Raw genomic sequence first — 13,187 nt, 5'->3', positions numbered from 1 at the left:
AGTTTCTGCCTGAATCGTCGCTCACCCCGTCACCGCGGCGGAAAGGGAAAAGAAATGCGGGTCAGCGGGTGGTTAAGTGCTACCAGGGAAACCTTTAGGACAGTTTACCGCTTCGGCCGCGAAAGCCCCGGTCGTTTCCGCGGCCCCATTAAGTACGGGCGGGTCGCGAGAGTCGGACACCCATCGACTTCCGACCACGTCACACGGGGGGGGGGGGGGGGATCCCTGGTAGCACAGTGCATGGACCACACATCTGGTTAAACATTGGCCCAATATTCGCCTGTATCGGGCCAATGTTCAGCCAAGACTTGGTCCATGCACTGTGCTACTATACATATAGGGTTGTTTTCGCGGGATCCTCCGGCTCGCGCGCCCCGGAGAGGTGGTATACAGGGTGTTATGTAATACCCGCATCAACGCTTATTGTGGGATAGAGTAGACTAGACTAAGTTGAAAAGTCCTGTACCACTTTGCAGGTTTTGCATTAGTTAACGAGTTATTAATTATTAAAAATCGCTGTCTTAGGCCGGCCCACTGCCCAATTCAAACGTGTTGAATTGGGCCTAAAACAGTGATTTTTAATTAATAACTCGTTAACTATTGCAAAACCTGCAAAGTGGTACAGGACTTTTCGACTTAGTCTAGTCCACTCTATCCTACAATAAGCGTTGATGCGGGTATTACATAACACCCTGTATATACGGGGCGCGTTAAAATCAGATGAAACGTGTCGACATGTGTGTGTGTGCGTGCGCGCACGAGACCCGGGGAATGCATCAACAAAGCCCGGTATTCTCGTCACATATTTAGCGCTAAATGCGACGGCCGCGTCCGATGAGTTTTATTTGTCGCGATGCTAAATATGCATGGTGTGGAATAACGACCTCTGGCTTTAACCTTTCGAATATGCGGAGGCGAGAACGTACGACTGGTGAAGGCGGTTCCGTTTCGAAGTTGCCGCGGACGATGCTCGGACCGGGGAAATGGCAAAATTTTCTCTCAAAATTTGTCCCGAAAATCATGTAATCGTGGGACAACATGGTATTTTGGATTTGAAACTTTTGGAAATTTTACCATACAGTTTACTAGTAAAATGTATAATGAAATGTGATCAAAATCTCTCATAGAGCTCTTCAAAATGCCGCGTTGTCCTACGATTATAACATGATTTTCAGGGTAGACTTCAAGAGAGAATTCTCTCCGTGTATATTCGATATTTTGAAAGTATTTCGAGCGCACGACTTAAATTAAGATCGCGTAAATTGTATTTAATATAATCTCCAAGATGACAAATCTGGAGATTACGGCTTAATATACGTTTAAGTTTAATATCATATACTCCAATATTAAATTTACATATATATATGACGGACCAATATTCCTTATTGATTATCTTTATACGAGTGGAATAATGATTCCATCGCGTTTAAACCGATATGGCTGGTTATTTGATAGCTCGAATTAATTCGCATCTAAGTATACGCAGAATGTGCGTTGATAATAACAAGTATTACTAGCGAACCAACAAAAGGAATTCTCCTTGTATCTTTCGCTAATGTTTTCTATTATGCTGTAATGGAATAATAGAAATTGGGATCTAAGCATGGCATACTGAGAAGAAAAAACTTTACTGAACATTTCATGCGCTATGCTCATCTCAGCGAATAAAAATTGCAAAAAGAGCAAATTAGTAGCTGCTTTAGATTTGTATTTACGCGTCGTAAATATTTGATTCGTCCATCGGTGCGTCTGAGAGGCTCGTTTTTTTTACGTATTATATACAAAATAATTATAAATGATGTTTAACATAAAATGTTTGACATAAATATACGGTTTGGTGTGGAAAAGTGTAAAATTAAGAACCAATAAAAAATAAAAATGAATTTTCTGTAATTCATTTTTTTGCATACGAGTAAGTCTTTAGTTATTTAAGGAAGCAAATTATTAAGCAGTCAACTTTACTGTATCGTTGATGAAATTTGGTTTCTAAGCTATTTCAGAGGATATTAGAATATTAGTCCAATATTAGAATTCCTCGATATCGAAAAAGTAAGTAGGTTTTGAAGTAAAAACTTATACGGCAGAAATTGAGATAAACAAAATTTAAAATCACCTTTACCGTTGCTTGCCCTCGGCGTTTACCTCCACCTATTCCTTCCATCGATATAAATGCGACGATATTAGTAATCTGCAGCAATAATATTTTTCCCATCACCGAATTTCCCATATCACCGAAGCAAATAGTCGAATTAAAAACATCTAAAATAAAAAGCAAAATTACAAAATTGTATTTTTTCAGAAATTTTTACAAATATTTTAAATAACAATTCTCGCGTGTAATTGAAACGAGTTTGCGTTCATATTAAACACATAAGTAATTTTTTCTGCATTGTCGTTCTGGTAAATATTTTTCAGTCCGATTAGTCTTTAAAAGGTTATTCTTTCCTCTCATCAGCACAAACAATATTATACATATATGTATACGTATTTTATACATTTAATATATTTAATGTACGTACCTAAGAAACTGTAAGAAATATTCAAATAGCAAAATGATGAAACATTGCAGATGGAATAATTAAAGTTACAGACCATATCGATTAATCCGTAATAAAAATAAAATGCGCATCGCATGCGCACGTGCGTTGAAGACAAAAGCATTTGAACTTACAAAGTTGTTGGTAACAAATAACAATGTTTGTGTTACTTATTTTATAATACAATTATGATATAGTAGTTCATTGCTCACGCAATGAGCAGCGATCTCAAAGCGAAACTCGTATTGCCTACGCATAGGTGACTGAAATTCAAATTTAATCCCGCTATAATTAGCTAATTAATTGTATGGCCGCTAATCATGTAATGAGCAATTTATCATTCATAGCTAGCTAGCTAGATAGTAGCATCTATCCGAGTACTTACAAATTTTCGTGTGACTTTGATGAAGATATTATTCACGAGAATCGACAGAGATGAAAATGTCGAGGAAAAAAATTCTATATATAATTCTTGTAAAGGATAGGGCAATAGCGGGATAATATTTCAACGTGTAACTTGAACGGAATAATATTTCTAAGAATATTCGAACGGCCGTTTATCATGTGGGGGGGTGGCGAGCTGAACGTTATTAGTCGTTAATTATCGAATGTATGTGATGCCGGCAGCCTTTTAATTAAATCGATTTTCTTTTTCGTCGCAAAACACCCATTCGCAATTTTTCAACGGCTTCATCATTTCCGGAAGTAAAAGCGCCGGCAACGGGACGTATCTTGCGACACAATATCGCGACGCGATCGTAGATTCTGAAATTCTAAAGTGTTTAAACGTCCACAAACAGGCGCGTGTATATTGGACGTATCAATTTTTAATCATTGTGCTAATAGCTAATTCTATTTTTGTATTTCAGTTGAACTGTTAGAACTATCAGGGCAAAAGTACGCAAGAAAATAATGTTTAGCTTGTACCCAGGTAGGACGTGGTGACACATGCGCGTTTTATATACACTTTCTAAATGTTTGTGAAGTATTAGATAATTACAAACGCTAAATAACCTAACGGTTGACGGTGTCCCCGTAGAGAGGAAAACAAAAAAAAGTATTAGACACGTTTAAGAAACCTATTTAAAATGTAGCGGAAAGACTCCTAGCACGAGATTGCGGGGGTTTCTGTTAAATTAATAGACGTCATCTGTTGATTCCACTACGAATTTATTGCTCTTGGAGCGAAATCTGTTTAATGAAAAATTCAATGTTAGATTGTGTAATCGTGGCGGAAAGAGTTTTGTGATTGAATTTGAGTGTTGAAAATCTGCTATCTCATATTAGAAACCTATCTCGTGATAGAAGACTTTCCTCTATCGTGTACTACCCGGGTAACTCTATAATTTTATGCTTAATGCGACTATCTTCTGCTGATTCTTCAATCGATAAGAAATAGAGCGAATCTTCCCAAAATAGTTAACGTAAGTTGCGTCGTCATAGAAGGAGATTACAAAGATAGCACGTAGAATTGTAAAAAGTAGAATTATAAATCTTCTCTCAGTTTCTCATCATTCTCTTCTCGGAGATTATCCCTGATGGAGAACTTTGATTTTTCGTATTTTAAATTTAGGCTCTCAAAATATAAAACCAGCGGAGGGTAGGGAAGGCCAATGCGAGCCGTACGCAGGTAATAAGGCGTAGTATTCAAAATAGTCATGGACAATTTAATAGCAAAATGTAAAAACGTTTCGATCCACCCCGGATCATCCTCAGTGCAAAGAGAAATACGAGTAACAAATAAAAAGATTTCCACGTAAATTCGGCAAAAAACACAAACGATTTATAAGAGAAAGAGAATACCAACCAGGTGTTAAAACGTAGAATTGTAAAAAGTAGAATTATAAATCTTCTCTCAGAACAAACGTTGCAGCCCCTCCATCTCTCACTTTGTAGTGGTCTCGCATTTGCAAGGATGTAACAGCCGGTGGACTCAAAAAATTAATTTTCGTGGTAACATAACGCCGAGAGAAGAGCAAGAGACTCGCCTCAGGAAGAGAGAGGAATCTCGAGAGCGAACTGCCGCGTGATGAAGGTGAGACGACTATATATAATCAGATATCACAGCGAACGTTATTGTTGTCAAAAACACGACACAAGCAAACTGAGTCGAAATGTAAAGAGAAAAACATGGGGGGAGAGAGTTTTGAAAGTTAGCGACAAATTTAAACTTTCGTCAAATTATTAATCATCAACTATTTTTCTTTTTGCGCTGGATATAGATCGTTTCGGAGATCAGCCGTTTATATAAAAAGGTTTCTTCATCCGAGATATCAACGTTATCCCAGTCAAAATCATGGCCTAACAATCCGACGGGGAAAAATCGCCGATTCGTAAGTAATTTCGATGAGAACGGAAACGTCGGGGGAGGAGTAGAGGTACAGGAGGAGGATGACGTCGCGGTGCAGCGTTGGCATTCTAAAAAATGATCAACCTTCAACCCCTTTACGGTTTCACCTTTGCTGTCGCGCTTTCGAATTCTTACTCACGTCCACGGGCAATAACTCCCACTCACGGTTATAACTCTGCTGAAAGACGGACGGCGGTCGATATAACTCGGCCATTTTGTGGATAATTGCGAGCGACGCGTCGCATCGCCACGTCCGTCTCGTTAATGAGAGACGGATACGCGTCAAGAACCTCGCCGCGGCGGAAACCTTCGCACAGTCTCCCTGGGGAAACGGACTTCCCGATTTCTCTCGCAACGTACACGTGTCCCAGATGTTTCCGACACCTCCGCTCTCATTTTAATTTACGACCGATTTTTCTGGAATAATTCGAGATTATTTTTACTTTTCTCGAGAGACAATTGCAAGCCGTTTAAATGGGGCATAACATACGTTCTGTTTTTGCAAGGAAATTATTGAATGAATTGAATACTAATTGTAAGCGCGTCTAAGAAAAGGGTCCGAAAACGTTCTTTAGAAATTACTCAAATGTTGCCAAGGAGCTTTGATATTGCCCGTCGTTCGAGCATCTTTTTAGTTGGTTAATTTCAACGCGACAGGCTGAAAATGTATTGTGTTGTAAATTTATCAGTTAGAAATAGTTCTACGAGATCTATAATTCTATGAGAAATAAATAAAGTTGTACCATTAGAGATAGAAATGAACTTCCATCTCTAGAGTTATCTCCTCCACTCAATCATCGACTTTACTCCTAGCCCCGACGCCCTCCATTCCTGGCTGCACCTGTTAAACCGTCAGGAATCCGTACGTACCTGTTGAAATGCGAACCGTAAATTAAAGGGATTCACGTGAGGCGTCAACTCAGATGCCGCGGCGAGCCGTTTTAATGATATTTACATAACTTCTTAATTTGACCCGTAGAAACGGTACCCATTTCACATAACGGATTGCGACGAAAAATGTAAGATCCCGTTTTAACGCGAAAGATTGAGGTATCAAAAATTTATTTGGGGAAATGGAATAAACGGGTTTTAATTTTCCGATAACATTTTTCACTTTTCTCCGAAGTACAAAAGCAATAACCTACGGAGACACGTTTACATTACCCTGTTGTTTCTAAGAAATCTAACAACTGACCGTTAAACAACTTTCCTTCGATTAGATTCAACTTTGCTTTCGACTTTATGTATTTGACTTCAAGAGAGAAGATATTTCAATCAGTGTTCATTAAAAGAACAAGTTGCCTCATTACTGCACACGCACAGTCACCATGTAAACTCAATATTTATCAGATCAATTCCAGAGTACAGGCATGTGCTTAATTTTCTTAAGAAAAGAAAGCGATGCTTTCTTTTAATTTTGCGATCGTTAAGCGCACTTTCCCTAATATGTAAAAGCATTAGTTGACTTATAAATGTAATAATAACCTAATTGATTTGTTTTTGCGCAACACCTTTGCAAATATCGAAAGGAAAGTTCATTTAGCGTTGCCGAAGTTAGTGAAGTTCGCAGTGAACGCATTCGGAACGTTACAGCTTACAATTAGAATTAGAGAAGATAAGCAGACAATTCCCTATTCGATACTTATTTCCTTTACACAAGCCGCTCTTTCAGAGCGACCTGCACGGAGAAAGGGAGCCTTTTAATTATCAACTGTTACAGGGTGGGATGAGCGGTTCGTGCGACGCGCGATTTTTGTTTCCTCGCAAACTTCATACAAGCGTGTTCCCGAGAAAAGAGACGGGCTATAATTATCTTTTCTTGAGGGAGGTAAACAAAACTCCCCCGGTCCGCCCCCTCCTCCCCCTCCCGCCTACAACTTGGCGTACTCGCGCGGCGGAAACGCGACAGCGAGGACACCCTCCAAGTGGACACGCGGTCGGTCCTCGCGTGCGTCTTCTTCCGCTTCTTACGCGACGCCGGGGAAGTACCGGCGCCTGCGTGATGCCCACCACGCGTGAAGACCGAAGTATATAGGAGCGTGGCTGCCCACCGCCAGCGTCACATTGCATCCCCCGACGTACGTCCTTCAGCGTCGCCGAGGTCTCGACACCCCCCCAGTGGCGGTCGGTGCTCCCAACTCCGGGCCGAGGGACCGGTACCCACCACCCCGAGGAACGCCACGTCGCGGCCGATCGACCGAGATCGAGCAGACGTCTCGGAGATAACGGAGAGACATCATCCTCCCGACTTCCGGTATCAAGGGTTGATCTTCGCCCGGGGACACCTTTCGCGCGCGACCGGATATCGTCGCGCGAGCCGATTCTTCCCCCCCCCCCCCCTGGCAACCCACCTCCGCATGTCGTAAGATCGAGGCGGCCTTAATCGGCGCGGTAATAAGACAACGCAACATCCGGCGACAGGATTCTGGACCGCACGCCGTTAATATGGGCATCAGTTTCATTCCGTTGCTTGTGGTGACTATGGTATCGATAATCATCGGTAGTTACGGATGTGCCGTTGGGAAGAGGAGCACCACGGGTGGCGATATCGCTAATAATATCGATTATCCCGATTACTCGCCTAAATACGACGAGTCGTATCCGGTGAGTAAAGAAATGTTTATCGTTCCGGGTTTAAGCCCTCGCCAAATCTTCTGATGCGCCCATCCTCGAGCTTGGTTTAATTCGTACTTTGTCTCTTTCCAACTGTTACTTTAGAAAGAGACAAACATGAATTAATCTAAGATTAAAGTTAAGCGACGTTTGGTGAAACCCGGGCCTTAGGGCCAGTTTCACGAACATCGATTAACTGTTCAATCGATTCCCTATCCTTTTCCATCCTTATTATTTAAAAAGAGACAGAGAATCGATTAACCTTCGGTTAGCAGTTAACCGATGTTTGTGAAACCAGCCCTTGGTCGCTTAACTTTAATCTTGGTTTAATTCACGTTTGTCTCTTTCTAAAGTAACAGTTGGAAAGAGACAGAGAACGAATGAAGCTGAGCTTGAAGTTAATCAACGTTGGTGAAACCGGATCTTATTGAATTGAAGAAGAGACGCACTAGCGTCCGAGCTATTACCTCAAAATGTAAAAACTGGCTGTTAAAATCATGAACGTTCTTGCCAATTTCAAAGTATATGGAAATAAAATTAGGATCGCAAAATAAATGCGCAAAGTGATAATTGTCAGTGCGAAATGAAAGACTCTTCCTCCTGCTCGAGTTTCTCCAGTCCAACGACACAGGCTCTGCGCGCGCTATTAATTAGTATTAATTAATTCTCCTCCGTGCGGATTGTGTTTATTTAAAATAATATTATCTTGAGAGCATTATATTTGACCCGTCCCGTTACGTTACAACATTTCTCCCGCAGTTGCGTTCTCTCGAGAACGTCTCTGAAAATGGATTGTCGTTTTCGCATACGCGTAAGGAGGAAAATTTTTATAATTGTGCAATCGAGAAATATTAAATTTGTTCGATGTGATATCGGACGTGACAGTAATCGCAGGTTGTTCATAATCGATTCTGGGAAATCGTGTAAAATACGGCTTGCAATAGTATTAAATGTATTAAAACTTTGTCTCTTCGTATTCAACTCGCAAAAAAATATTTGACGTAATATATGCGAGATATATTCATATTCTTATTAATAATAACACGGTTTATTGAAATTAAAATAATTTGTTATAAAATAATGTAAATATTGCATATGGGAAATTGACAAGTAAAGGTTTTACGTAGAAAAACGAAGGGTGAGGATAAATGGAAAATATAAATTACAAAATTTATAACTTTGCTTGCGAGACTTTGCAATTTTTAACGGAGATTTTAGAAAAATATATAAAATGTGATGTAAAGAAATACATACACACACATATATATATTTTTTTTTGAGATTATCTGAAATTTTAGGAATTAAAATGTACGACTTTACTTGTCTGCAGTGGGCATACGAATACGTTATCGCTGGTACAGGGAATAAAGTCTTGCTAAACATTACATTATCCAAATAAGCATTACGTGCATCGAGAAAACTACGCAAGTGTGCGGAGACATAGATGAAAAATATATTGTTATTCACGGTTATTGGTTTTACGTTTTCTTCTTATTTTTCAATTTGGACTACTTCGTTCTACAAACATTGCAGAATCGGAATATTAATGAAAAGAAAGCAAACAAAAAATTCCGGCTGCGACGAGATTGAGACACGATCGGGCTTTCGCTATGAGCAGAGAATGAGAGAAAACCCAGCCGCATCGTAACGCGGCAGAACAGTAGAAATTGTAGACTCAAATATGTCGCTCATAAAGAGGTTTAAAAAGTGCGAAGCGGTTTCTTCGAATTTCTCTCTCTCTAAAAAAAAGAAAAATCTGCATCAGAGAGGAAAAGGACGATTGTGCAGGAAATCCGTCAAATGTAACTTCCCACTTTCCACTGGCGATCTTTCTCCTTTCCTTTACCTGCATTCGGAAAGAGGAAACCGTTGTTTTTCTTCCGTTGTTTTTCTTAGTAATTGCGTCACAACATGGATTCGAGAGGACATCGGCGAATCCAGCGGCCGCTTATGTGTTGCATCTATTCTGTGCCGCTTTTGGCTCTCCTTTCCTCCCTGTCTTTTATTTTTATCTCTTTCTCGATATCCGATGGCCTTTATTTTTCTCTTGGTTGACGCTTCTCAAATTTCCTTATTACGACACTTTCTATCGCGTTTCCCGCCGCGGGAACAAACCGAGAACATGCCTTGCCGGCTACTCGCGCCATATATACATCGGTTTTTCGCATGTTAAACTCTCCCTTGACTGCGAGTAATCGCACGCTCCAAGAGTCGCCACGCGCGCGATTTAAGTTTAACGAGCGAAACGTTGCGTTTACGATATCACAATGCGGCACTTTGACACGCGGGGATTGGCAATTTGTAAATTTTATGAACATCGTACACGGCCATAGACCGCGCACTCTAGGCCAACTTACCTCGGCAACTAAGACCTTAGGTGGTCCACAAGCTGTTACATTGCAGCAGATATCTTGAACATTGTTGCGAGTCACGTTTTACCCCCCAAAAAAACATGCGGATATGCCTCATTAAGTTTAATCGACGAGTTTGAACAATAGAGTGAGTCGAGGGTAATTTCATTTGTAAAATATAATCGCCGATTTTGCATCCGCTGAAACTGAATACCTTTCGAAATTGCCTCGAAAGAGACACATACGAGCAACTTGTCCGTTTCGATTCCTTTCACGTTTGTTTTTTATATTCCGTGTAGCTTTTTTTTCATCACTGAATATCGAATGTCCGCGTATTTTTACGAAGAAGCGTTGCTCTCAAATGACGAGCAAAATATCACAAAGAGGAAAAGAATCGGTTGAGAACCTACGGATGTATAATTTTATCACGATTCGAGTCACTGATTCCTTATCCCGTTAACACTGTTATTAAAAGTTTCCTCTTTCTCAGCGGGTGTATTCTTCTTTAGCATATAACGTAATGCTATGCGAGCGTCCAGAGAGACGTAATGATATACTTATTTAAGGATAAAAGTAAACAATATTGAATTTTACACACTACTGCTCTCTAAGTAAAAGTACAATAATTTGCTCCGTCAAAGAATGTAATTCGAGCCAGAAAAATGTATTACGTAGCTTTTTAAAGATTACGCAAAATTATTCCATTTGCAAGTGGAATAATTTATCTATTTGCAACTATACTTTAGACACAGTCGTCCTTAATTCCGTGGCATTAAGATTTGGCGGTACTTAGCGATTTATCTTTATTTCCCTTTGTTCTAGTGCGGCGCTCGGAAATAATATTTCTCTTGCCTTTGTTCGTATCTTCATCAAGATCCAGTTGAGCGATGATAAGCGCTACTTAGGTTCTCGTAACTAGGAAAACAGCTATACGTATTTAATTCGGAGCAAACTCTGCGACATTATCTCAACTTCCAGCCGTCTCGCGATGTTTCGCGTTAATTAATCGCGGATTTTTCACGCTCGATTGACCAAAATGATCCAAGCCGGTTTCGCGAATACTCGTGAATTTCACGAAGTTACACTCGCTGGGAAAACAGTTTGCGCCTTTGAAGGATCGAAGAAACTCGCGCAGAGTTGATTGTGACGGTGTATCGTTTTAACGGCGAACTACGAACGCCTCGTCCCACTTACCGTGGAATTATTAACTTCTCAGACGACGTTTCCATTACCTGCTAATAATCGTGCTTCGTTAATTCAATCGGCTACGACTTACGATCCTCTGTTTAGACGGAGACACATTGTCGCGCAACTTTGTCAGCGCTTCATTTCCGTGATCGCCCTCTCGATTAGTTCTCGTTTCGAGTAGCGTCAACGAATTCTCTCGATGTGTATTAATTCATTCGTCCAGCCGCCCGTACCAATGACGCCGCGATAATATTATTGCAAATCGAAATGTTAAATAAAGCGTAGTTATTATCTCTCCCAACAATAATATCGAGAAATTTTCTAGTAAGAGCGAAACGAAGCTGCGCGCACTTGAACAGATCATCTGTCCGAGATTTAAATTCTGAATCCTCGCGGAAAGTAACATTTTAGAAGTGGAACGACGCGAATTCTAAAATTTTTAATTAAATTTTGATTTTCAAAGGATAGAAACAAATTCAATTACGTGGAATAGAATTCTTATCAATCCTATTTAAACTACTTACTTTTCACAGTACAGAGACCAAGTTTTGACTATATAAGTATCTTCGTAGTCGTTTTTAATTAATCTTTTGTCAATCGTTTGCATCAAAGTTAATATATCGTAAGTGTAAACAAAATTGCATAGAATAAAAAGCTAAAAAAAGGGGGCGAAATTCATTAATGATTTAAATATTTTTACGTAATTGATATAAAGAAACAAGTTTTATTAGACGTTTGCGTTTCTTTCCTTCGGTGTTCATTATAAACTACGTTTAATTACCTTTTTGCTTCTGCTTTTACCCCAACCATTCGCTTGTGGCGCATACCAATCGATTAAAAGTATACTTAATAATTTCCACAGTCCTTACGCCCTTTATAATTAAACATTTATGTTTGTGTGAATATTTCTTTATGCTTTCTTGCGTGAAACTTTGTGCTATTTAAAAAATTAATAATATCAATTAAATAAAATTCATAAGACGCGAAATCACGAACACGAAGTAACAAAGGATATAAGAGCCAAGACAGGATGTTAGTGTCTAAATGATTTTAATTTTTTAATTTATTGCGAAAAATTTACCCCAGCCAGGGTTTGAGCCCGGACCTCCCCCTCACTAGGCGGGTGTAACTTGCCTCAGTGGTCGAATTGTGAGACATCCTGCCTTGGCTCTCATCCTTTATTACTTCGTATTCGTAATATTAATGAATTTCTTTATTGACAGACAAAGTCGATGTACTCTGAACACAAATGCGATCAAGAAGATCGGCACTCTTGTTGGTACAAGCTGGTGCTTTATTGGCGAAATTTAAACGCGCGATAAGCTAGATAACATACCGTAGATATCACTGATTAGTATAAATTGGTCCGTTTAATTGGTCCGTCGTATGAAGCGTCAAGTAATTTATTTCGGCCTGCGTGGCGAGTTAATTAAATCGCGCGTGACTTATTGAAATGTATCCTGCTAACGTCACAGTCGCGCGAAATACGTGAAAATTCTGGGATGATTAAACGGCGCGATTTTCGTGACGGAAGAAATTCATTTCCCGTGAAATAGACGCATTCACGTTGCCGACAATGCGCACAAAGATAGCGCAAGTCGTATTTATTATCCTATTATCGTATTTATTCGGTTAAGATCATTGATATATGGTACTGGACGGAGCATGCGGTAAGATTTCTTTGATCTTTCGTGTCCTGGGACCCAGAGAGAGAAAAATAGATGTGTGGGCACATTAGTTGAATTTTTTTTAAGAGAAGGGGAACACTACCGTGCACGGAGCCGCTACTACCCAGACATCGTCTTGTCTCTTTCTACGTCTGTGAACACGGTTTTGGTTTGATGCTCCGTCCAGTACTATACAGGGTGTACTAAAACCACCGGAGGTCCTCTTAATGACAGATTCCTTAGAACATTTCCAGACGAAAATCCTAATACAAAAGTGTCGAGGCTATAATAGTTTTTAAATTAGAAGCGATTTTTTTCCACAAATGATAGGACTGAAATTTCGCGCGCTCAGGCACGGCGAAATGACAAGTGATATTGTAAATTTATACAATAAACATAACATCATAAAAAGAGCGATATTCATAGGAGCACTTATATCACTTGTTATTTCGCCGTGCCTGAGCGCGCGAAATTTCAGCCC

The 13,187-nt window shown here is 39.9% G+C and overlaps 1 protein-coding gene across 1 annotated transcript in view; it reads left to right on the top strand.

Annotated features, from left to right (window-relative positions):
- The first annotated feature begins 7,246 nt into the window (after positions 1–7,246).
- Positions 7,247–13,187, top strand: part of LOC105565959 — a 17,275-nt gene continuing 11,334 nt past the window's right edge. Inside the window, exon 1 of the mRNA XM_012019584.1 lies at positions 7,247–7,491. Coding sequence (XP_011874974.1) covers positions 7,333–7,491 — 159 coding nt within the window. The 5' untranslated portion in view covers positions 7,247–7,332. The remainder of the gene's footprint in view (positions 7,492–13,187) is intronic.

The sequence above is a fragment of the Vollenhovia emeryi genome, unplaced genomic scaffold, assembly GCF_000949405.1.
Source record: "Vollenhovia emeryi isolate VEMERY1.0 unplaced genomic scaffold, V.emery_V1.0 DF939148.1, whole genome shotgun sequence".
NCBI lineage: Eukaryota > Metazoa > Arthropoda > Insecta > Hymenoptera > Formicidae > Vollenhovia > Vollenhovia emeryi.
Note: the sequence above shows the minus strand (reverse complement) of the source record. Positions and strands in the feature narration are given on the sequence as shown.